Raw genomic sequence first — 25,958 nt, 5'->3', positions numbered from 1 at the left:
AAACTGTGTAATTTCCTCCCATTTTCATGGTGTGCGCACACGCGTGTGTATGTGTGTGTGTGGTGGCCAATTAGAGTAGCTCAAACAGCTGTGAATAAACTGACACACAGTTTCACTCTGAAGACCTTTCAATTACACTGGCTAGTGCTCTCACACACACACACGCATGGTCATCTGGGAGCTCAAACCATGAACCATACTGAGGTTACAGAGTCTCCAATCTTATTCCTCTCTTAACACACACACATCGTGCAAGTGTGGATTGAGGATAATGGATGCTCGTGTCATGAGAGAAGCTGCCAGCGTGTATGAGCGCACATGTGTGTGGAGGGTCAACACTAAGGTCAGCCTGGTTAATGAAGCAGTCTGTTAGTGCTAACGATGATTACCTCTCCCCGCCTAAACATTCATTCTCTGTAATCACCACACACACACAAAATTCCAACCTCATCCAAAAAATGATTTAGATAGAAGTTTGAAAAATTACAGACTTGCATAAATAATCCCTGTGGAAGAGGTCAGTGACTTTCTGAAAGGTTAAAACCCATGGTCTATTTCAACCATGAGTGGTTAAAGATTTGTGCTGGTAACCAAATTGGTTATTTCAACAGAGCAAGGAAGTTTTCCATAATCCATCTCCTTTACATATCTGATGCTTCCGACACAGGAATAAATCTATTGAATCACAGTTGTACGACATCTGTCAACACCTAAAGACGTAGTTGTTCTCTCTTACTACTGTATGTTAGCTGCTCGCCTGTACTCCCGGTTAGTGAATGTAGATCAGTCTTTCATCATTCAGTGGCTCTGGGTACTGCTGGCAGCGATCAGCAAACTTGTCACTGAAGTGTGTATGATTGACTCCAGGCACATTTACTGAAGATCAGAAAACACCATTGAGAGAACAGAGCGAAACACAATGCACTCCAAAACAGACTATTAAAACAGCTAATTAATACGAAGCACAGACACAGCTGAAGATCGCATCATAATTATCTGCACACACATGGCAGAGACCGAGACGAGAAGCTATCATAGATGTCTCCAAAATAAAGTATGTGAGATTTAGTTAACTTCTGGGCAAGTTTTTTTTCCATACCTATATTATGGCTTTGTTAAAATCACACAGTTAAAGTGTGGAGGCGGTTCTTTAAAGGTCGCACAAGCACTTAGGCAGCAAAAAGTCAGAAACTATCTTCTTTAGACAATCTAGAAGCTTCCCACCCAGTTAACACACACACACACACACACCTGCCAGTGTGATTAACTGTATGACTGACGAATTGAAGCAGAGAGCAGAGCACTGAAAATTACTGAAATGATACAATTGTGTTTAACATTAACCCTGAGAGAGAGAGAGAGAGAGAGAGAGAGAGAGAGAGAGAGAGAGAGAGAAATAACAAAGGGAAATAATAATAATAATAATAATAATATAAAAAATAATTGAGAATGTAACAGGAGCCTGTAGTTCATCTTTTATCAAATGAACTAAAGACCCAGATTGTGTGAACAGCTGTTACAGCACAAATACCTTATGAAGAAGTGCTAATTAAAGACGTGCGGAAACTTGCCTTATTCTCTGTCTAAATGAAGACCGCAATAAGAAAACTTTTCAGACAGGGTGATTCTCAAAATCACCAATAAAAAAATAAAAAAATCTGATTCACAAACGAATCAGAATCATCTCTGTGTGTAAAGAAACTTGGTGGGGGTCAGGTACATATATACCAGATATCTGCTCTGCTCCAAATCAAAAATCAATTACACAGAATGCTACTGCTACTCACAGATTCAGAGAAGCTTGTCGCAGGGGTCTGGGTAAGTGGAAGATCTAGGCAGAGGTCAAGTTTGTTTATTAAAGCTAGATTCAGAGTCAAATCCCTCGCTTTTTGTCGGCCTCATTTCATTTGTCTGATGAATTAAATAAGAATCATCAAAATCATTATGATGATGATGATTACCACAGAAGTCAGTAGAGATACTGAAGAAGTTATGACTCAGAAGTTTCTGATTTTGCCTGGGTGATTCAGTTATATTTGAAGAACAAGGAAATGGACATGAGGGGTCAGTAATCAGTGAAATGCTGCAAATATGAGAGCTGAGAGAGTCAGAACATGTTTACAACAGAACAAAGATGTGATGTAGAGAAAGAATGGATTGTTACTTAAAGCATGTGCAAAATCGCATCTTGCAAATATAAAATAAAAACAGATAAATAACACATTTTAGTGGGGGTTCATGTTCATGAATTCTTTCCTCATATTGCCTTTAGCTGGGCTGCAATCGAGGATCAGGGGTCACCGCAGACAGAGAAATTAAACCTCACTCGCAAAATTCGCTATAATTAAAACCTTTCCAAAGTCACAGGGCCACAGACATATTAAAGCTACAGTGTGTGAAATGTCTCTCTGGGCAGAGAACCTCATGAGAGTGTGTTGCATCTGCTGATTCTCCCTGAATTATTAGATCATAAATCATAGATCATAAAAATTTAAGTAAAAGATTATTTGTTTGTTTGTTTAAACGTTTTGGGTCTGTAAGATATTTTAAAGAAATTAATACTTTTATTCAAAAAGGATGCATTTAATTGGGATAAAAAGGGACAATAAAGACATTTTTAATGGCATAAGATCTCTATTTCAAATAAATGCTGCTCTTTTAAACTTTCTATTCATCAAAGAATTCGAAAAAAAACCATCAGTTTCCACAAAAATAATAAGCAACAAACGTTTTAAACATTGATAAATGTTTCTTGAGCAGCAAATCAGCACATTAGAATGATTTCTGAAGAATCATGTGACAGTGAAGACTGCAGTAATGATGCTGAAAATTCAGCTTTGCAAATTGCAATCAGGAATAAATTACATTTTAAAATACATTCAAATAGAAAACATTTATTTGAAATGGTGATAGTTTTTGCTGTATTTTTGCCTTGGTGGGCATTAGAGACGACTTTCAAAAATATAGATTTTTTTTATTACCTATCATCACACCACCCTCACCATGTTGTTCCAAACATTTTCTTTCATCTCTGATCCACAAAAGGAGGTTATCAGTGAATTACGACATCAATTTTGATCTGGTCTTCACACAAAGCTATTGCACAGTATGGCTTCAGAAGAATATAACGCACAGATCTTATGGGCTACTTATATGGTGATTTTCAGTTCAGCCCCTGGTCACTATGATGTCAAAATTGTTCTTTTTGTATTCCACATAAAAAAAGAAAATCATTTTCTTTCTTCTGGAACAACACAAGGGTGAGTAAACAATGGCAGGATTTTCATTTACGGGTGAACTAATCCTTTAATTTCTCAGTTAATCATAGACATTCAAATAGCACGAGACAAATGAAGCATGAATGAATGTGAACATATGAGGTTACTTAAGGCCAGATACCATTTCTGAGCTGTGTGTGTGTGTGTATATATGTGTATGTGAGGTCATTCTCAGCCTGAATTGTCCGATATTATAAAGAAGAGCTTTGTTTACTCAGGATATTTACGAGGGGAAAAAAAGCTTACACATGCAAACACCAAAGCACACACAAGTGTGCTTGTTCAAGTGTGGGAAATAAGAGGCTTTAGACAAAAATCCTCCTAATCTGGAGCAAGATGTTAATTCATCCACTCTGGCTTAATGCTCTCTCTCCTGACACACACATGCATACACACAGGACAGAGGAAAAACAAGGACATAACTCTTTGTCTTTTAAGAAGACAGCCTGTGGGCGGAAGTCGTCTCAGGAGAGGTTGTGAGTTTATATACCAAAGTACGTGAGCGATCAAACCGTAAAGGTAGAGAGAAAAAAATCTGCGCACTCAGCACATACTCCGTCTGAGAGACTCACACTGAACCCAATTAGATTTCAGTACTGTCAGAGCGGTTCAGACTGCCAGAGATCATGTACTAAAGACATAAAAACGCTCAACTCTGCAAGCTGAAGTCAAGTCATAACTTTAAGGCACACGTGAAGCAGGTTAAAAGAATATTTTGGGTTAAATGCACATTAAAGTCTAATCGACAACATCGGTGAGATTCTGTCTATTGGCAAAGAGAATAAATGTGACTTAAAATAAAAAATAAAATAAAAATAAAAAATACATTTACAATAAATGTACAACAATGAAAAACCATCCTCGATAGTATTAAATGACTAAAGGGATAGAGAATGAAATTTAAAGTTTACCAATCCTCATCCTCATATTTTTAAGAATTCTATTGCTGTAGGTACAAAACAACATTGGACCCCTTTGGCTTCCATAAAAGGGAAAGTGTTCAAGAAATAGTGCATCCTTAATTTTTAACAATATATTTCAGTATTAAATGAATATATTCATATTTTAGTATTTATTCATTTTAATTTACATTCTGGTATTGCCTTCTTCTCAGTGACTGCCGTCGAATTTAAGTTGCCTACTTTTTGGAACAGCCTTCTTGTCTGAAGCGCAATTATGAAGCCTCAAAATGCTTTAGAACAGAGTGTTTAAAAACACGTCTAAAGCACAAAAGGCGGATCACTTCTTTTCTTTTCAGAAGCACTGTCAAGAGCACATGACAATATGACATTTGAATTTCATTGCTCTTTCGGTTGAAGAGCTGCTGTCAATCGCAGGTTGGTCATAAAATTCTCTGAGATTCAGCTTGTCAGTGATGACTCCTCCAAAAACACATGGGCCAGACTGATGCCGCTGGGTATCACGGATGCCTGAGGAGCACTGGCCTGTTTCAGGATCAGTATCAGAGCCATTACGAGATCACCACACAGACACACTCCATTTACAGAGGGATGAAGCCTAAATATCACACTAATGCTGCAGCATTGGGTGTATTCCTGTAGTCCCTATGGGCACACAGGCAACCAAGTGATCAGCCCCTCTAAATGTCAGAGAGGGGGACATCATCTCATGCCTGTCTGCAAGCAAACATCATCACACGAAGAGCCAGGAGAATTCAGACTGTGTCCCACAGTGACAGCAACTAGAAAACCCATCCAATCAGAGTCTATTAGAACATTATTCAACTCCCAACTCGCCTCAAACTGACCTCACTTGGTAATCAGCAATACCTCCATTGATGTTTCAACAAGATAACAGACTCTCTAAAGAACTTTTCCTACAAAAAATACCAGGCGTTTTCTCTTTTTTCCACCCATTTACGTTGACTAAACACCAGATTGAAGGTCATAAACATCTAAAGCTAGTGTGTGCCATCACAACAATCAAAGGTTTGGGGTCACTAAGATTTTGTCATGTTTTGGAAAGAAGTCTCTAATGCTTGCCAAGGGGTAGTTCACACACTAGTTTTCCATTGTTTTTCAATGTAAACGCATAGATGGATGACTTTAACCGTTGCGATTGTGTCTTTTTCTGTGTCTCATCATGCACTTTAAAAAAAAAAAAGTGTCCATTCAGAAATCATTCTAATTTGCTGATTTATTATTATCAATGCTGAAAACAGCATTTATTTGAAATCTTTTTTAACATAATACATCTCTTCACTTGAAATCACTGAATGCTTCCTTGCTGACCCCAAACTTTTGAATGTGTACAATATCTAATCTTGTATATTATCTCAAAAGACAACAGCACACACCTTAACAACAAAGCCACAAGAATATCAGGCAAAACTATGAGCAAGACCATGCTCACCTCTAAAACATAATTTATTTTCAAGGGAAGATGCTTCTATTTGACCAGCGTGCGCGCACTAGCGGTAGGCAAATATATGACTAACATACACCCTGAAAGCAGATGTGGTATTATATAGGCCACGAAATGTAAAGTTATGAAAATGTGCACCTGAAACTAAAGCTATCAGAATTATAGCTCACAGACACTAGATTTTCAGTGACAAATATGACAAATACAAAAAAAAGAAAGAATGAGGAAATCCTTGCACACTCCTGTGAAATCCTCCTGCGTCTATATCATGTATTTCAGTGTTTTTAAATGGATTCTGCGAGTTGTTTTGCAGTAGCCGGGGCAGTGAACATCTGCTAATGGTCATTAAATCCATTTGGCTGCAGTTATTACGCATTCATGTCACTAAATGAAGCGATACACTTAGACGCCACACAAACGGAAACCTTTTTTTTTTTTAATTACCGACCTGCTATTTAGAAAATCTCAATGCACACTAAACATCTGCCATGATATCAGAAACACATTTCCTGTCTCTGACCCCACCATCATTGTATCCTCTGAAAACAATTCTCTGTTTCCTCTGAGCGGAAGAGCACAAGCACCCTGAGGTGGCAGCAGTCTCTCTCTCTCTCGGGTCTGTGGAGGGAGTCGTTCTGAGCGATGGCCAGCTGTGTCTCTGTGTGATGTTCAGAGTTGCACTTGAGTGAACTCTAGTACACACTCGTGTATGTTCTCCTCCCTGTATGAGCACACACCTGCGTGAAGAACATCCGTGTTTGTGCTCAATAACGGATTCTCCGTTTCTTTCCCTCCATCACAGTGGACCACCGGTACTAAACCAAAAAGTGCAGACTAATAAACCAGAAGAGACACTAGATTTAATTAGATGTGAATGAAAAAGAGGCTGTGAGGTGAAAACCTCGGTGAAAACACAACATCTTTCCGCAGTTTTTTCCCTGACAGAGGTAAGAAAACTGTAAGAAATCACCACCTGTTTCCTCATTTCAGTTCTTAACCAACTGCCACAACTACCAAAAAAACACGCTTACACAAAACTAGAAGCTTACACAAATTCACCCTGATCGCACATAAACCACATACATTCAGAGACAACTGAACTTTAACACACACACAGTGATGGCATTTAAGCACACTAAGAAATTCCAAACATGTCCAGTCCAGACATGTGAATGGCCTGACTGCTTGCTCTCTCTCTCTCTCTCTCTCGAAGTCTAAAAGGACCGGGTTCCCATCTGCGGGAGTCTCAGTGCTGCACAGACACACAGAGATAATGGCAGGGTGCAGCGGATGGTCAGTTTATTTAATAAACATAAAAATCCACCTGAGAAAGAGAGGCTGAATCCAGTCTGTGAGAAAGAGAGAGCTGGGAGTAGAGAGAGAGAGAGAGTGGGCTCTGATTTCAGATGACACATTCAATCACACTGATTCCTGCTCAGTCTCGATGATTGCGGCTGTCGTGGTGAATATTTACTCTCCGATTCATTTTTATTTACATAAGCAGACAGGTAATTGTATCAGCCTGCAGTGTTTCATTCAGAGTTGAAATTTCCAAAACTAGCAATAGCAAAAAAACAATCTAACTCCTGTATCCCTAACCAAAACAATCTAGCTATACCCACGCTTCAAATTCCACCCACTCCCAGCTCAAACACAACACCCAACTTTAACCCTCATGCCCAGCCATAATCTGCATCTTACTTGAAGCAGTACATGCCAGTTAAAAACTTTGTCCAACTTGAGACAACTCCACATCGACAGTGTTTTTTTTAACAGTAAAAACTCTTTTCATGTAAACTTGATGTTATATTGCATCATGTAATGTTATATTGTGTCATGTTTATCAAAATAAAACTGATAACTTCATTGGTTTTTAAAAAGTATAGGCTTTTAATCTTGTGCATACAGGTGCTGTATTGAGCACTACATCAAGTACTAAATGAAAAGTGTTAAGTGTTATAAACGAAAACTTCTGAAATGTCTGTGCATTCGATAAATATTGCATCTAATCTACTTCATCTGTGATAAAGTGCACAAATACTGCACGAACATCACAACAGGAAGTGTCTGACTTGACGTCAGTTAGGGCTGCACGATTAATCGCAATAAAACCGCACGCGATTTGGCAAAGGCTGCGGTCATCTTATGCGCAGCTTGTCAGTGGAGTGCAGCTGATCGGTAGTAAATACTGCTCCATCTAAATGCCAGAGGGCGCTCTCACGCACACACGCTAAATATGCCCCGCCGCAGAAGTACAATAACGGCGCATCATTCCAGGAAATCCCTATCGCTGTAGCTGAATAAACAGAAGATTGAAACGCTTTGATTAAACATGACTTATAAATACATGACTGCCTTCTGTGTAAGAAGGCACATCATCTCACAGAAGGATGCTCAACTGTTGTTATGAAGTCAGTTTGGAGTAAATGCATGTTATTAAATGTTGTCTTTTGTTGGACAAGAGGTTCATAAATGATTCTCGTGTTTGGAAAGATGTTTGACGAGTGTTGCTTTTTCAAATGCACGTTATAAGTGACTCAAACTCACAGTGCTTTCAGATAGAGCAGCGTTTACAGAGCCGTACATCAATGACAAACTGTGCATAACAAATAATCGCAGCCTTTGCGATTTCAAAATCGTGATAAGCCAAATCGATTTAAGTGCGATTACATGTAAATTGTGATTAATCGTGCAGCCCTAACGTCAGTTTTCAACTCTTCCACAACCTGCAAGCCATAAATCTCACCAATCGTTTAAATCCAGCCTAGGTCAAACACAACTTAAAACTCCATCCCCACACATTAAAGTCCCAGCATTAGCCACACACTTAAACCCCACCAACACACATTCAAGCTCCACCCCCATTCATTATCCACACTTAAACTCCACCCCCAGTCATTCTAGCCCCACCCCACAAACTCAAACCCCACCCCCAGCCACAGTCAGACTTTCAAGGTTAGGGTTAGGGTTAGTTACTTCATTCTACAGTCTTAAGTTTCAACATCACTGAAAACACCAGCAACAGTTTCCTGAATCAACCACACCGCCTTCACACACCTGTGTCCTCGTTTCCAGCCCTGCGCTGTAACGAACACATCCGGAGCAGACACGAGCGAGTCTGTCTCTAGGCATGGAAATCTGAAGAGGTTCATACTGGAATTTAGTTAGGGAGTGAGGTTCTGGTCTTACCTTTCCAAATTGTTCAAAATACTGTTTCACGTCTTCAACGACTGTGCTTGCGGATAATCCACCCACAAATATTTTCTTTGTTCTTGTGACCATCTGGTGAGAAAGAGAGAAAAAAGAAAAACATGAGCAAACCAAAACATTTCAGAGCCAGCAGACACCTAGATCACGCACACTTCTATTCAAAACATTGCGTTTGTATGTTTAAATTTGCATGTTTTTTTGTACTGTACTTGTAATGTTCAACACAAAAAAAGAGGTACAGAGGTAGAGAAAAAGATGAATCATTCATTTTTCTATATTTTAGTAACAAACATTAAGATGTATGAAACACCAAGTGATAGAAAAAGAGCAGATGTTTTTACCAAACAGACGGTGAATGAGATTTATCGGTTTCTGTAGTAAACTATATAAAAAAATAAAATTAAAAAAACAAAGGCTGAGTTTTGAGCTTATGACCTGTACATGACAAGACTGGCCGCTATAAAATAACACTTATAAAAAAAAATTGTCCAATTACATTGTTCAAGACTTGACAAAAGAAGTTCATTTGCAAGTTTACATATAACCACAATTTAAAAAAAAAATAGTGAAGACAAAATACAAGAAACATTGTCAATGAATATAATGCTTTTGTCACAAAAATGTCTTAAATGATTTAGATTTGAGGGCTTTTCTCAGTAATATATAAACAACTTTCATACGTTCATGTTGAGGTCAAAGGTTGACCTCAGGATACAAAATTTGTATTTGAAGATCATCTTCCTCAGTAAACAAACTCCTAATGAAAGCTTTAAATTAAGCACAGTGTTGATTCCAGTCCCTCCAGATGCACCTTCTCAAGATTTCACAGCTAATAATGCCGTTACAAATCACATTTCACTGATGCCACACACGTGCTTGGCCCCATTAACACATCCTTCCATTCAGTTAAACTCCTGACATGTTTACTTCTGCTATGACACACGTCCAGATGCTTTCCAGCTCCAGTCACACATAAAAACAATAACAGAGAAAAAAAATCCTTCCATTTCCCATAAAACTCAATTAAGGGAAAGAGGGAAGGAGGGGTGCATTAAAACACTGATTAATTCCCAAGCCGAGAAAATACAAAAGATTTCTACAGCACTCAAGGAAAGGCGACAGGAGGATGAGCAAAAGTGCACCAGAAGAGAAAGAGAGAGAGAATGAAAGGCAGGAAGAATTTAAACACATGCAACTTTAAGAAATTGAATAGCCAAATAAAAAGCATCAAAATTGGTGGTGTTCATCATTTGTTTTTTAATATTCACAATAACTTAACAGCTTTTTATGAAAACGTTGTATTGTCAGATCTGCACTGTGAATGTTCATTTAATCTAATCATATTATCGGTCAAAAGTATGGAATAATTGAGATTCATGTTTTTGAAAAGTCTTTTATGCTCATAAAGGCTGCATTTATTTGACCAAAAATACAGTAAAAACTAATATTGAGAAATATTACAATATAAAATAACTTTCTATTTCAATATATTTGAAAACGTAATTTAAGCTGAATTTTCAGCAAGTATTACTCTAGTTTTCAGTGTCAATTAAACATTGTTTAGTTTGTTTTGTTGTTGTTGTCGTTTTGCAATTGGTGATAGTAAAGAGAAATTACACACTACACCTTTAAATACTTTATAAATCTGTGTATTCTGTTACTGTATGTGTAAAAACCTCACCCACCAGCCAGAGTGAAGATAATGTTGAAGCAGAAATGTGATTGTCCATCTACCCGTTTATTTGCATGAGCACCAGCAGCTTGTGTGTGACACTCGTTCAGGATGCAAATCAAGCCAGTGGCCGGAGATCAGTGCCTAAAACAAGATCACATCCACCCGGCAGGCTTTCTGAGGTTATCAGGGTCGTTCAACCTGGATATTTACCAGCATCCCTGTTCTTATCAGCACAGATCTAGCTAATGGAAACAGCAGCTAGCCCTGTTCCTGCACTACCAGCAGTTGTTTCATCTGGTTCCTGTGACACCTCAGTCTCTGCGAGAGGCGTTTCCCTGCCCGCCGCTGCTGCCCTGTCTGTAGATGCTTAAGTTTTTAGCCTACTCTTTATGCTCTGTGACAGGCCTGCCCACAGGGCTGATGGGATTTCTACAAGCACTGCAACAACGCAATTACTTTCTCTCCTGCTTTCTCTGTGGTGACAACCCGACACGACTGCCTAAATCCTCCTGGAGAAGAGAGACAGACAGCACGGTAAAAGACAGTGATACAGGAGTAGTGAGCTTGCATGTTATACAACTTGCATTATTCCGAGGAAAAAGCGTATAACACCGGTATCGGAGTCCGTCAACACAGGGCCCTCCTGCCTGAGAGAGAGGAGCGGCATTTCTCTCTAGACATATAGGAAGAGGTTAGTGATAATATGAGGATGTCGCTCATTATTTGCGCAGGAATCTGCTTCTGTCATTTATTAAAATGAGATCCGAGTTATGAAGATGTATTCCCAGCTCAGCTCGAACAGGCAGAAACACAGACGACGGGCTCCAGGGAGGAGCCAGAGAAATGGAAGAGAAGAGTAACTTTCCCACCAATCTGCTCGCACACCTGCTGGTGTTTTAGAGCAGTAACGCTGAAGGGGAATCCAACAGCATGAACAAGGACACACTCAAAAACACTGAATGACCTCTCTCTCGTTACCAGAAGGACACAGCCTCCTCTCTCTCCTTCTCTCTGCAGCAGTGAGTGTGTTTGAGTGTGTGAGATCTGTCGCAGGGTCACTGGTGTTTCTCAAGGACATCTTTCCCTCTCTGAGCCTCGATAGAATTAAATGGACCGGAATGGTGTCTTTTTTTGCTGGAAGATTTTAAGGGACATTAGGGTAAACAACATCAGCATAGTAAAGCGGCATATTAAAGGGGCCATATGTAAAACAAGATATCCAGCCTCTATTTGAAATAAAGAGCTTGATATCTAATATTGAGGTCATTTACATAAAGAATTCTTAAAGACACACTTTCAGAAATTGTAGAAAATTAAAATTTTCTTACAAGAACTAACATTACAATCAGCATTATAACTTCAGGGAAAAAATAAACCTCTATATTGGTAAAGAAGTCCTCTAAAAGGGATAATACAGCCAAAAGTGAAAATTCTGTCATCATTTACTCACCCTCAAGTCACTCCAAACCTATATATGACTTGCTTTCTTCTGTGGAATGAAGAGATTTTGAGGAACATTTCTCAAAATGAGTTTTTCTTTTTGATCATACAATAGAAGTAAATGGGTTCCAATGTTGTTTAGTCCCCAATATTCTTCAAAAATGTATTTTGTGTTCTGCAGAAGAAATGCATACAGCTTTGGGATGACATGAGGGTGAGTCAATTATTTTTGGGTGGACTATCCCTTAAAGTTACAAAGAAAGTGGCGCTAGTGTTTTTCTCTTATAGCTCTTGGATCAACTATGGGTGCCAACCTAAAACCTTGCAGCCTAACCTTTAAGGTAAAACTTTAAAAAAAGTATTAAGTATTTATTTTGTTCTGTAAAATGACATTTCACATTAAAAAAAAATATATTTAACAAGGGGAAAAAAAGAGAGAACCAAATCATGAGCTCTAACATCTGAATTTTGCAGTAGAGCCAGAGCTGAAAATATGCTCTGAAGAGCCTCTCTATGACAAACACACACACACACACGGTTCCTCCATGACAAGAATGAGAGCCTCTCTCACACACACACACACACTCTTATCCTCCATGGCCCCTGATTTAGTGAATGACAGTATTTGTGGACAGCTGATTACAGTTGTCTGACTTTGGCTTCGTCTCTCGAACAAGGCCACTTGAACCAGAGGGGATCCGTTAAAGCCGAAACCTCTTTCCTGTGAGGAGCTTCTCTTCATCCCGCTCCCAATCAGAGCACTTTCTCCCTCAGCTTTTCTGCCTTCTGTTCGTTTTCAAAAAGGAGTGATTAGAATGTGGCCGAAGCCATCAGTGATCCACAGCGGCTCTCGCTTTCCCAGCGGTGATTACAGGGTGAGACATCCTGACACCAGATCAGCACACACACACTAGAAATTTTAAAGCATTTGTGGTAATTCAACATTCTTCCAGTCTAAAATTAAAGTGTCTGAGATGAATCTGCTATGCTTTCTTTATAAAAACAAGCCAGTGTGGACTTGAGTTATTGCCTCCATTCTGGCTTTCATACGAGCTGTTTTTATGAATGAATACAAGGAGGAAGTGTCCACACAAACAGCCAAGTAAGGTTCACTCAGTTAACACCCTTCAGATGAACAGAGAGAGACCTGCTCACATTTATGAACATGGCACTGACATCTGCACACTAGGTGAGCTTCCTACGCAAAATTAATATCCACAGGAAATGTGAAAATGCCACATAGAAACAGTGAGTGTTTCACTTGTGTCACAGAGTGATAACTTGTGTTATCAGTGGCAGCTTAACTAAAAATACTCTCAGATAGAGAAAGAGAGAGCGAAAGATCTGTCAGGATCATTCCTGCAAAATAAACTCTCTCAAAAGAAAGAAAAACCACAAATGAGATCTCTTTTATACCTCTAATTGCTTATAGACAGACATAGCATTAAATGGAGAATTTGTTTTAATTTAGACTTGTGTTCTCTAAAGCTTCTCATAGAAATCAAACATCTGCACTATACTAGCCACTTAATGTTAAAGCTTTGTACTCGTAGAAACTTCTGGAGAAACATCTCATGGAAAAGTGCAGTTCTTGGTTTTCCTTTATTTAGGTCTCCTGAGCATTCTCTGATTACGGTTACTTCAAATGTACTTTTCAGAGTTTTCCTGAACAAAAAATGATCACTAATTGCTACTTAGTAATTGATGCCAAGCAATAAGAGAGGTAGAGACACTGAGCTCAAATGTGTGATTGCCTGAGTACACACCCCAAGACAAATGCTTTCACTCTTCCTTCAACAAAACAAACTTACAAAAGCGCCTTAATGAACCAGATTATCACAGTGTATCCAGTGTGAGTTTGACTTTCCATGACAGTTCTGAGTGATCAGGATGCACACTGCCTGCAGGTCACGTCAGAATGATCATATTTACAAGACCACCACAATGAAGTACACTACTGTTTTTAAAGTTTTGGGTCAGTAAAACTTTAGTTTTGAAAAATTAACACTTATTCAGCAAGGATGCATTTAATTGATCAAAATTGTCAATAAAGACATGCATTACAATTATTTCAAATAAATGCTGTTCGTTTGAACTTTCTATTCATCAAAGCATCTTGAAAGAATCATGGTTTCCACCAAAAAAATTAAGCTGCACAACAGCTTTCAACAAAGAAGTGTTTCTTGAGCACCAAGCAGCATATTAGAATGATTTCTGAATAATCATGTGGCACTGAAGACTGCAGTAATGATGCTGAAAATTTGGCTTTGCATTACATGAATAAATTACATTTTAAAATAAAATAGAAAACAGTTATTTTAAACAGTAATATTTCACAATATTATGTTTTTTACTGTATTTTTGATCAAATAAATACAGCCTTTGCAGAGTATAACACACTTAGACTTGTTAAAATTACCATTTAAAAACGTATAACAGTCACCCACTAGTCATTGCATTACAAAAAAGGGCTTTAGCAAAATCCAAAAAGGATTTCTCATTGCTATTGAGAAATTTGCACTTGGGATGTGTTAGAGTTTAACAAAAATGACCTCAAATGTAATACTGCAGTTTTCTCTCTCTCACTCTGCACCCACTGTCCCGCTGAGTCACCACAGCTGGAGGAGAGAGAGAGAGAGAGAGAGAGAGAGAGAGAGAGAGAGAGAGAGAGAGAGAGAGAGAGAGAGAGAGAGAGAGAGAGAGAGAGAGAGAGAGAGAGAGAGAGAGAGAGAGAGAGAGAGAGAGAGAGAGAGAGAGAGAGAGAGAGAGAGAGAGAGTTTTGCCAGAGCAAAGCTGGCACAGTCGGATCTCTCCCCTCCTGACGCTGGACTCACAGATGACTGGGCACCAAGCTGGCACTGCCATCCTGCAGCTCTGCCCTGCGCACTGTAGAGCACCTTCACGGCTGCCGGGTTCAGATCAGCTCTCTTCTGTACCGCAACCCTGTATGACTCCAGTAACCTCATCACCGCCAGCTTTTAAACAGGGGCCAGTGAGCAGACTCACCGACCCACCTAACCTGCCATATCACAAGAACTCAAGCGCTGAATCACGTGGAAATGATTCCACACAAGCAGAGGAACAACCATCTGGGTTCTAAAAAGCCTACAAATTAGTGAATGTTTATTTTAAAGTGGTGTTCTCAGAATTAACGCATGTGATTCATTTCAAAATCCTTAACGTTAAAATTATTTAACGCAATTAACACAAAAAAATTAGAAAAGTATGTGAAACTGCGTCATTAACAATTTACGTCACACAGTTAGATGATCAAGCACCTGTAAGCCTGAGGAGAAAATGTCCATTCAAACCCTTTAACCCGATTCTGCTTCTCTGTTTGTGATCAGACCATTTTAAGCATGTTAAGCCGTTAAACCCTGGGAAAGTTTTCAGTGATCCAGTAATCGAATTCATTTAAACAGTCTAAAACATCACTAATGTAAAGAAGATATTAGAGAGAATGGAGACATTGCGTTTTTAGTGAATTATTCATTCCAGTGTGTGCTTAGCTTTAAAACACGAGCTCTGTCATATTCTGTGATTGTTTGCAAAGAGCGCAATTTTGGTGATGTAGAGGAGTCGTACAGTAAGCGTGTGAGAGTGTTATACTGATGCACAAGCAACAAACCGTGTATGTGCGCTCTCGATCACTGATCGCACGCTGCATTTATGTACAAACACATTTCAATACATTTGCGCTGTTTCCACACACACTCAGAATAATGTTTGATTTGTCATGTGTACGTTGCTGTGTTTAGTAATCCTATAGGTTTATGCAGTCAAGTCAAGGCAGTTGATTCAGATGTTTTTTGGCATTTCCATGTGGTCCTGTTCGGTATCGCAGCTTGACTCGTCTAAAATGAAAATAACCTCTTTGTTGTTGCTCTAGTCTATACACTACTATACACTGTGAATTCTTTAAAGTTATTTCTCTGTAATGTTTTCTTTTCATGGACGCTTTGGAGTGCATACATTTATTATATAACAGAATTATATGGACTCATTTCATTTGGTTATTTGGTGTCCTTTTGGAGTCTCCAAGGGTCCTTGAAGCTTGCAGAAAATACAGTTTTGAGAGAATCGCTCTTCAATCTGATTGTTTACTTTTCTGGAAATAGCAAATGATGACAAAATGAATGTGTTAAATGTAAAAAATGTTGTATGCTTAATTTCACAATAAGTGTGCAATTAATCAAACAACAAAAGTGTGATTAATCCAATAAAAATGTATCGATTGACAGCACTATTTTAAAGACAACATAGGGCTGGGCGATAAAACGATAACGATATGTATCGCGATAGACACGTAATCAATATCAATAAAAAATGCGTTCGATAAAACGTTCGATATATATATATATTTTTTTTTTCGTTAGAAGAAACCAACAAAGCAAGTTTGATTGCATGAACAAAGGCACTCACTCTCTAGTAACTAGATAAAACAGAAAAAGTCAGCTCGCCTGACTTAAAGTCTGACCGTAGTCAGACCAATGTCGTCTGCAGATTATGCAAGACCGTCGTCAGTTTCTCTGTTATTCGCGTTCTGATCATAAAATGGTTCTGATGCGCTGTTCTAGCGTGTGCGTTTCTCAGCGCGTACATGTGAAGCTCGCATGCTCTAAAAGCCTGTCTACCAGCGCCTCAATACTGGACTAAGTTATATTTCGAGTCTTATTTTGCTAATACTGTTATATACACACAAGGTTTACATAAACTAGTCGGATATGTCTAAAGTGAAAGGAAACTTGAGAAAATTGAGAGAAAATCTGCTTGTCAAATGCGTGTATAATAGACGCGTCGCGCGCAGCTTTTAAAGAGACAGTAATAGTAAACACGCTGCCGCTTGTCCTTAAAGGGATAGTTCACCCAAAAATAAAAATTATCTCATTATTTACGCACTCTAATGTTGTTCCAAACCTGTATTAATTGCCTTCTAATATTTTCTAATATAAATATTTTGAAGAATGTGGGTATCCAAACAGTAGCTGGTCCCCATTGACTTTCATAGGAGAAAAATATACTATGGAAGTCACTCTGGTACATCAACTATTGGTCATTCTTCCAAATAACTTTTATTTTCAACAGAAGAAAGAAACTTATTCGAGTTTAAAACACTGTGAGAGAGTAAATTATGAAAATTAGAATTTTTAGGAGAACTATCCCTTTAATGTTAATAAAACAACAAAATGTAAAGAGAAAATCACTCACTGCTCTTGACTAATAACTTTATTAATAGCTTTAATAAGTATCAATGTATAATTTATAGAAAATAGAAAGAAATAGATTTATAGAATTTATAGAAAGAAATCGTAATATTATATTTTTGCCATATCGCCCACCCCTTTATAAAGCATTTCTTACGTATTCTTTAATTTTGCACCTAAATGTTAAGAGATAATTGTTAAGTGTTCATTGTGATTTTAGACTTTTGAGTTTTCCATGGTCGTGTTGACATTTCTGCCTTTATAACTGATGGGATTATAATCAGAGGTAGGTTAAGTTTAAAATAAAAAATCTTTAAATGTAATATATTTGTCTCCTGGACTGGTCCTTATTTTAAATATGTTATAAAAAAATTCAATAATTATCGATATCGACCGATATGAAACACTTATATCGTGATACAGTTTTCAGCCATATCGCCCAGCCCTAAGACAACATGAAATCAACATTGACCCTTTTTACTTAACCCTGGTCTTACTGTGCACAACTGACCTTAGGACAGATAATTGACTAAACAGACAATCAAATCACTGGGCTGATAAGCCTTGTTATTCGATTACTCATCAAACTTACTAAACATCATGGTTAAAAAGTGGTGTAATTCAGATATCCAGAAAGGCTACTGAATGGAGTTTTATTCATTCTGCTCACAAAACAGCCAATAATTTAGAAAAATGCTAGCATTGGACCAGAATAGACCACATGAACACCAAAACTAGCAAATTTGTACTGATCATCCAAAAGTAAAACATCTCTACATTTACAAAAGGAAAGGAATAGTAGAATATAATGTAAAGTAGATATTTTAGAAAGAGAAATTATTGATTTAAATAGCACATGTCATTCTTTATGACCTTGAACTTAGTTTTTTCCACTTTTGTGATGTTTTCTTTCCAATACATACAAAGACTACATATATGCAGCCATAGTTAACTATTTGAGGACAAACAAAAAACACACATTTATCCATTTGCATCTGCAGAAAGCATCCATAACACATTTTGCCTTTGTGTTAAATGTCAGAATTTAAAGGCATGTCGACTAGGGGTTAAACGGATGGTAGTTGATCTGTGATCCGTACAGACCAGAACCCACGGTTCGGCACGCATTTAATTTGAGGAGTACTCGTGTGCTGTTGTCTGTGAGCACAGCCACCCACAGCCTAAAGGTGCAGGCGCGTTTCAGATCATGCACGAACACCGAATTGATTCCTCTTTCGCATCTCCTTGCGCTTGAATGGACACATACACACAAAATGATGTCAAAATACCCATCTCTGCAAGTATTCTCAAAAAGACAGTCGGCTGCTGAAAATGGCATTTTCTGTTTTTGGCCGAAAATATATGCTGCCCTGCGCCACAGTGTTCAGCACTCAGGTTTCACTGCGAAGATGCACAACTCTGGCCAAGCAGGTACGTCTGTACCGGCACCCAGTTTGCTCTTCTCAGTAGAAATTCATGAACGTGCGCCGTTTTATTGATTTATTTTATTAATTAGAAGTCATTTTCGGTTCCGGTTTTCGGCCAAGTGCATCCAGAATTCACGGTTTTGTCCCAGACTTTTCATTTCGGTGCATTTCTAGTTGTGTCTCAAGTGAACGTAAACAGTTGGAAAAGAAATCAAATGTGTCTCATTATATTGGATCTGTACATTTGCACACGCCACAGTGTTATACATTTAGGTATAATTATTATATCTCTGTAACTGAATACTACAGTTCAGGGTTCCAGACTGCGAGCATTTTTTGAGAATGTGCGAGCTAGAATTTGATGTGGTCGCATTTGTGTGTTAAATTCGTGCATGCACAACAGAACGCTGTTGTATCCATAACTGCTGCAGTCTGTAAATTTTTGTGTTCAAAATTAAAATTTATATACTGAACGAGTACATCATGGATCCATTTTCCAAACAGTGTTTTTGTCTTATCCTGAATCACTACAGTACGCCTATAATAAGTGTTTATATTCGGACTATTTTAGACCGGGGTTGGCTCGGCTCCGCTGCGGAGTAGCCCAGTACCTGCGTGACTCGTCATAGACATTACATTGTTCTTCCGCAAGATGCATGCAGTTCTGTTTAGTAACCGCTAGAGAGCAAATGTACACACGCATTGCACACTGATGATGAAACGCGCCAATGGACTATATGCACAGAGCCTTCTTTAAAACTTCCATATAAGCCAGCTGGAAAACCTCTGGTGAAATGTCACATGCTGGTGTGTTGGTATCTTCAAATGTCATGAGGTAGCTTTAACAGCATAAATATTGTAATACTTAGTTTATAATCAGAATATAGTCACTTAAATAGTCAGACCTAGTATTGATTTAGTTATTCAAATGCAAGAAGACATTAAAAAAAGACTGTTCCTCAGCAAAATTCTATCATTATTCACACTTTCGTTTGAAAACAAAGCATCAACACACTGTAAAACGTAAAGATTTAGCATGTACTTTAGTTAGATTTACTGAATACCTGTGAGAGATGGTAGCACCAGTACAACCAGTGGAAAAGTTAGTCTGGAGCCCTGCGGTTAGATCTTCCTTTTTTTGTAACTTTGTTATATTGTATGAGTATCTATGCTTGTAATTTGTGATCTGAAAAACGATACAATCCATGACTCAAGAACTAATGTCTACTGTCTGGCTTCTTAAACTTTGGGTAGAATTCCTCTTGTAATTTCATCACTTTCTCATCTTCTACCATTATATTTAGAGTTCTTTCAACATAATCGGATACAAAAGCTTCTTTGCTGTTTTTACGCAATGATAAACTGAATTTCAAGTAATTTATTCCAAAATCATCAGCAAGAGAGTGACTCACAATGAAAACTCTAAAATACACATGTACAATAACTGGTCTAGCCTAAAGATAGTCTGCCTGATTTAAAGAACATGAAGTTGCACATTGAAATGCGCCGAAATACGGAAGTTAATTGAACACTAAACCCATCCCACAATAGCCCTTAACACTCTAAAGCTGTCATTTGCACATCTTTGTTCTCTCTTAGGTCTTCAAAAAGAAGCTGTTCATCTAAGCAAGAAACGCAGCATCTGGCCAGCCTCTGGGGAGTCCGAAACACTGAGTTACCCTAACACACACACACACACACACACACACACACACTGACTAACCAAATCTCTTCATCTCATTTTCACTGACTCACTCGTTTCTCCCAGTCATCTCTCCTTCGTTTCTGCTCTCCTCTCTCTATTTTCTGTAATTGCTCCCAGATCTCTCATTTCTCAGCCACGCTCTACTGCTAAGCTCTTAAAGATTTAGGCACCTCACATAAACCCAGTCCTGTCGTACACCTCGACAGAACCGTAGGACCTCTCCATCTCTCATCGCTATACTCTCTTTCCCGTAACCTATAGGTTCATAAGGCAATTAAAAACAGTTCTTGCCGAATGGAGCCAATGGGCTCGTAAAATTGTGGGTCACTTCAGACAAAAAAAAACAGCTCTGTGCACTGTGCGTTCTTTTAAAAAGCAGTTTTAAAGCAGTACGGTAAAAGAAAATAACCCCTTTAAAACACTCAGAGACAAGCGGCACTCGAGCGGATGTCAGAAATGGGTAAATGGTGAGTACTCAATGAAATGCCATCATAAAGAACAGTTGATTTATGCAACGAACCAGAATATATCAGGTTAAAAGTAGAAATGTAATTTATCTATCCATACATCCCATAGATACAATGCATCAGGCATGAGAGCGTTCGACTATAATGATTACTTTATAGCAAACACCATTATAGTGAGTTAAAGCACAATACTATGATTACTTATCATACTTATCATAACTACGTTTCCCTGACAGCACTGATGTCTCATATTTGCAGTGGTCAGGAGAGTAAGTATGCAAGTTTCAAAGTTAAAGTTGATACCATTTTATGCTTTAAAAATTGAAAATATCTAAACTTAAAATGTAATATGAGGATATATGAATGTTTTCCATGTTCCTTCAGGAACTTCAAAAGCACAAAACAAGCTTATTTAACCCAAATTGCTAGTGAGGATGCTTCTTATTTACCTTGTGCACATACTCCTGTCATCAGAACTGCCTAATGAAACCTTCAAGCACGGCTTAGTTTGTAATGAATAAACATCGCTAAGTGACACAAGGTGTTGGGTTTTGAATGTAAACTGCACATAGCTCTGTGTCCCTTTGATAAGGGCAATTACAACCCATTTAGAGGCTCTGACAGAGTCTTTTTGCAGAACACACAACTGCTCTAATATCAATTACACAACTAAATGAGATCCTGTGATTACAAACTGTCGAATGTGAGAATCAAATTTACAGTTTAAGAGTGTCATATTAAGCTGAACAACCAGAGGCCAAGAAGATATTCTCTTCTCTGATATGTTAAAGCCAAAAATCACCAAATGCATCTTAGTATGCAAATCATAATTAAGGTAGACAGCTTATTGGTCAGTCATAAATTCAGGCGGGAAACTTGGAGACAAAAATGAGACACCCTATCCATATTGATGTTCTCTCACTCTCTTTCACTCGCTTACCTAAATTATACACACATACACACACTTGAATTGTTTACAAAGACATTGTGCAATATTGTTCAAAAGTTTGGGGTCGGTAAGATTTTTTTTATGTTTTTGAAAGAAGTCCCTTTAGTTCACCAAGGCTGCATTTATTAATGCAAAAATACAGTAAAAACATTATGAATATGAAAATGAATATGAAATATTACAATTTAAAATAATCGCATTCTATTTTTAAAATACTTTAATATTATAAATGTCTTCATGGTCACATTTGATCAATTTAATGTGTCTGCTGAATTTTTTTTTCTTCATTTCTTTAAAAAAAAAAATCTTACTGACCCAAAACCTTTGAACAGTAATGTACATGCACACCTGTACAGGTAAACATCCATTAGCACATAATGCCATGTCTACTTCCTGCCTGGCTTAAATGGACTTACAAGAACTACAACCAACAACCACACACACACATACAAAAGAAGGAATCATGGAATTTGTACATTTTGTAAATACATTAAACATCCGTACCACAAGACTACCCAGAATTTCTCATAGCATATTATAACCAACAGCATGAGACATATTGATAAATATTGAAGGCGGTTTAGTAGACATACTCAACCGCAAGAAATTTTGGTTTTATTATACCTGAATGTCTTTCATGGAGAGTGTATATAATTATCCTGAGAAAACCAGGAAGAGTTTCAAACCCTCAAATCAAAGACTAAAATAATTGAGAGAAGAGACAAAAAGAGGAGGGGATCGCTTCCTCTCTCTCTTCATCTCCTTCACCATGCACATCAGAGCAGCTCAGGCCTTCAACAAAACAGGTTCCTGAGTTTATTTACATAAACTTCAAAATACCGCTCTGTTTAGGAGGAAACAAAGACAGCAGACATCAAAGTTCGTAAGATCTGGCCAGCGCCTCCACGCTGCAGCCACCGCAGGCCTTGAGTAAACCTCTAAAAAGGATGTTTGCTTTATTCCCACCCAACAAACTCTTTTTCTTTTGTCATTCTCCATTGAGAACGTGAACATCAACCGAGAACAGAGTGAAAATGTTTTTATCAGTATTGGTGGTGAATTTGTCAGTGAACAGAGGGTTTCCAGACCTCCACGCTGACAGAAAGAGCGGAAAAAATCATCCATTGCTTTCCACTTTTTATCTAAAACCAGGAGACAAATATACGGAATGGGGACGACCACTGGAAAATTGCTGAATAAATGTCCTCATCCAGATTCAGAGAACACTGGGTGGTTAGGGCTCAACCTTTTGAGTTGTTCTCAAAAAATTTTGTCAATCAGAGGGGGAAGATCAGAGCGGTTTCTTTGGATATGACTGACTTTGCAGTGGTTAATTCTATATATTGACAGGTCTAAACAGGTCAAAAGTGGCAGTAAAACTGAATAGAAAGTTCAAAAGAACAGCATTTTTGTGTATCAAAGAAACGTGAAAAAAAGCTTCATGAAAAGCACAACCATTGATAAGAAAAGCTTCTTGACTTAATGGTCTTATGTTGCATGATTTATCAGTGAATGTTATACTAAAGAAAAAAAATTGTTTTCATGATCTTTTAATTAAAATGTAAAAACATCATCTGCTGTAATTAAAATAATATACTTCCAATAATAACCAATAATGTTATAGCTTATAACTGTCATATAACTGTAAATATTCAATTCAATCCCATGGGATAGTACTACCTACTAAATATTCTGGGCCCTATTTTAACGATCTAAGCGCATGGTCTAAAGCGCACGGTGCAAGTGTACTTAGGGCGTGTCCGAATCCACTTTAACTAGTTTAACGACGGGAAAACGGTTGGCGCGCCCGGTGCATGGTCTAAAAGGGTTGTCTCTATTCTCTTAATGAGTAATGGGTGTGTTTTGGACGAAACGTGCAATAAACCAATCAGAGTCTCATCTCCCATTACCTTTAAAAGCCAGTTGCGGTCAGCCCATGGCGGATTCGCTATTTACATGACGGAATTTGCAAGTGGAAAGACCGAACGCGTCTCCAGAGAGGAAACGGATCTGCTCGCGTGCAAGCAAACAATCTACAGGACAAGCCAGATTCCACCATATCTTTATGTACACAATAATAATCTTTTACATTGTAATCCCTTTATTTTTAATATTTGGCATGTTTGTGTGCTGCTGCGTAACAACCCTGCGTGTGTAAAAAAGCAGAGTGTACGCGAGTTGTGCACCCACCTATAGGCTCATATTACTATAATTCTGTAACAAAAATTATAAGGAAACGCCGGTACTTTGTTTAGGCTTGGTTAGTAGGGAATTCCAAACCTGTGCACATATATTCAATATCAACGTGCCAACAATGCGCCTGAACACACCTCGTTTTCAGACCAGCATGTCCATGGGCGCAAATGCATTTGCTATTTAAACAACGTGGCACAGGACGTGAAAATAATATCCGTCAGGCTGAAAATAGCAAAAAAACTCTTGCCTCGCTTGGCGCCTCATTGCGCCAGGTGTATGATAGGGCCCTCTGTTTTATTATAAAATGTCACATTACAAATGTTAAATGCATTGTAAACGCAGTTTTATTTTGATTTAAACACTAAACTTGGCTTGGTTGGCGGGTTCAGAGAGCAGGGCACAGCAAGAGGAAACTGAGATCAAGGCCTTTTGTCCCCGTTCATGCATGTCGTCTCTCTCTGAAGACCTCCAGCATGCAGGCAGCGGGGTGGATGCCAGCAGAGTGAGCTGCATTCGTGCATGCCTGCGGACCGCTGTTTCTGGGCTCTGCTCTGGAGGGATTTCAGCTGACAGCTGTTATTAATAAACGAGTGCTGGAGGTCAGTTCATTCCTCCGCCTCCTCTCCACCTGACTCCAGCAGAGTTACACGTCCAGCATCTTACCAGCTGCTCTAAGCACCTCTGCAGGAACCATGGACACAGAAATGGTCTTTAATCAACAGCTACACTGACTGGGCATATGGTAAATACATCCTACATTATAAGGCAAGTGTCCAATAAGACATTTGTCAAAACCCTTTATAATAACCTTAATCATGGTAACTTTAAAATCTTACTGTATGTGTTGTCATTTACTCACCCTCATTTACTCACCCTCACCCCAGAGATATTTTGAAGAATGTCGGTAACCAGACAGTTGATGGACCCCTCTGACTTCCATAGTAGGAAAAAAATACTATGGAAGTCAATGGAGTACATCAACTGTCTGGTTACCGACATTCTTTCTTCAAAATATCTTCCTTTATGTTGAGCAGAAGAAAGAAATTCATACATGTTTGAAACTGAGTAAATGATGACAGAATTTTCTGATGTGAACTAAATACTTTAAGCAATTGTACTTTTGTTACTTGAATTTGTAATAATAAAAGTAACATTATTACACTTGGTGGTCAACCAGAATGCCGCCGCGGCAAAGTCGTTTGCGAAATCACTGCCAGGAGGCGCAAAAGGACATTTTGTAAATCAGCTGCAATTGCCGCATTTTGAAGTGGAGCTGAAGTCATAAATTAACAAGTATACAAGTATTAACAATAGTATACAATGACAGTAATTTCCTACAACAAACATGAAAAATCAAAACAAGAGCTATTAACATTACTGTACAATAATAAAACAAACAAAGATTTGGTGGAGTTGAAACTGCAGCGTAAGATATAAATATATAAAGTAATATTTTTATTTTTAAATAAAGGGAAAAAACATTGGTTAATGTTTAAAGAAACAATCATACACAAGTTCACCAGTGAACTTTTTAATGAAAGCACAAATTAAATATGTAAAATTAAACAGAAGATAAACTTTTAGAACAGAAAAAAATAGAATCAAAAGCTTTAAATAAAGACGACAACAATAGCTTATTTAATATTGTAGACGTCATTGGGCAAAAGTATTCCTCGAGAAGCAGCGCGATCACCGATCAAGATTTGAACACGGCCCCTTGCACTATAATAAACAAAAACACCACAAGCCCATCATATCTCGCAGTCAGTGAAAAAAAATGAGGTGCAATAATGCGGATTATTTTTACTATTGCGGAATGAGACGATTGAAAAGCTCTTCTCTCTTGTGTGCGCGAAGTTGCGAACACACGGAGTTCAAATCCTGAACAAACATGGGCTACTGTTTTACTTTTTTTTTTCTTGATTAATGCTAGCCTAATGTCAAGAATAGAGATTGAAGTCTGAATTGCGACTTCTCTTCATTTTTAGTAGTCAGCCTCAGATGCTCCTCTCCTAACAGATA

The 25,958-nt window shown here is 38.2% G+C and overlaps 1 protein-coding gene across 6 annotated transcripts in view; it reads right to left on the bottom strand.

Moving 5' to 3' along the window:
• msi2a (musashi RNA-binding protein 2a) overlaps window positions 1-25,958 on the bottom strand; it is a 162,068-nt gene that overhangs the window by 104,035 nt on the left and 32,075 nt on the right. For all 6 annotated transcript variants that reach the window (XM_081354711.1, XM_081354709.1, XM_081354710.1 and 3 more), the window contains one exon: window positions 8,853-8,945. In XM_081354711.1, coding sequence (XP_081210837.1) covers window positions 8,853-8,945 — 93 coding nt within the window. The remainder of the gene's footprint in view (window positions 1-8,852; window positions 8,946-25,958) is intronic.

Source organism: Scardinius erythrophthalmus (genome assembly GCF_964197995.2).
Source record: "Scardinius erythrophthalmus genome assembly, chromosome: 23".
NCBI classification, from domain to species: Eukaryota; Metazoa; Chordata; class Actinopteri; order Cypriniformes; family Leuciscidae; genus Scardinius; species Scardinius erythrophthalmus.
The sequence above is the reverse complement of the archived record's forward strand: the minus strand, read 5'-3'. Positions and strand labels throughout refer to the sequence as shown.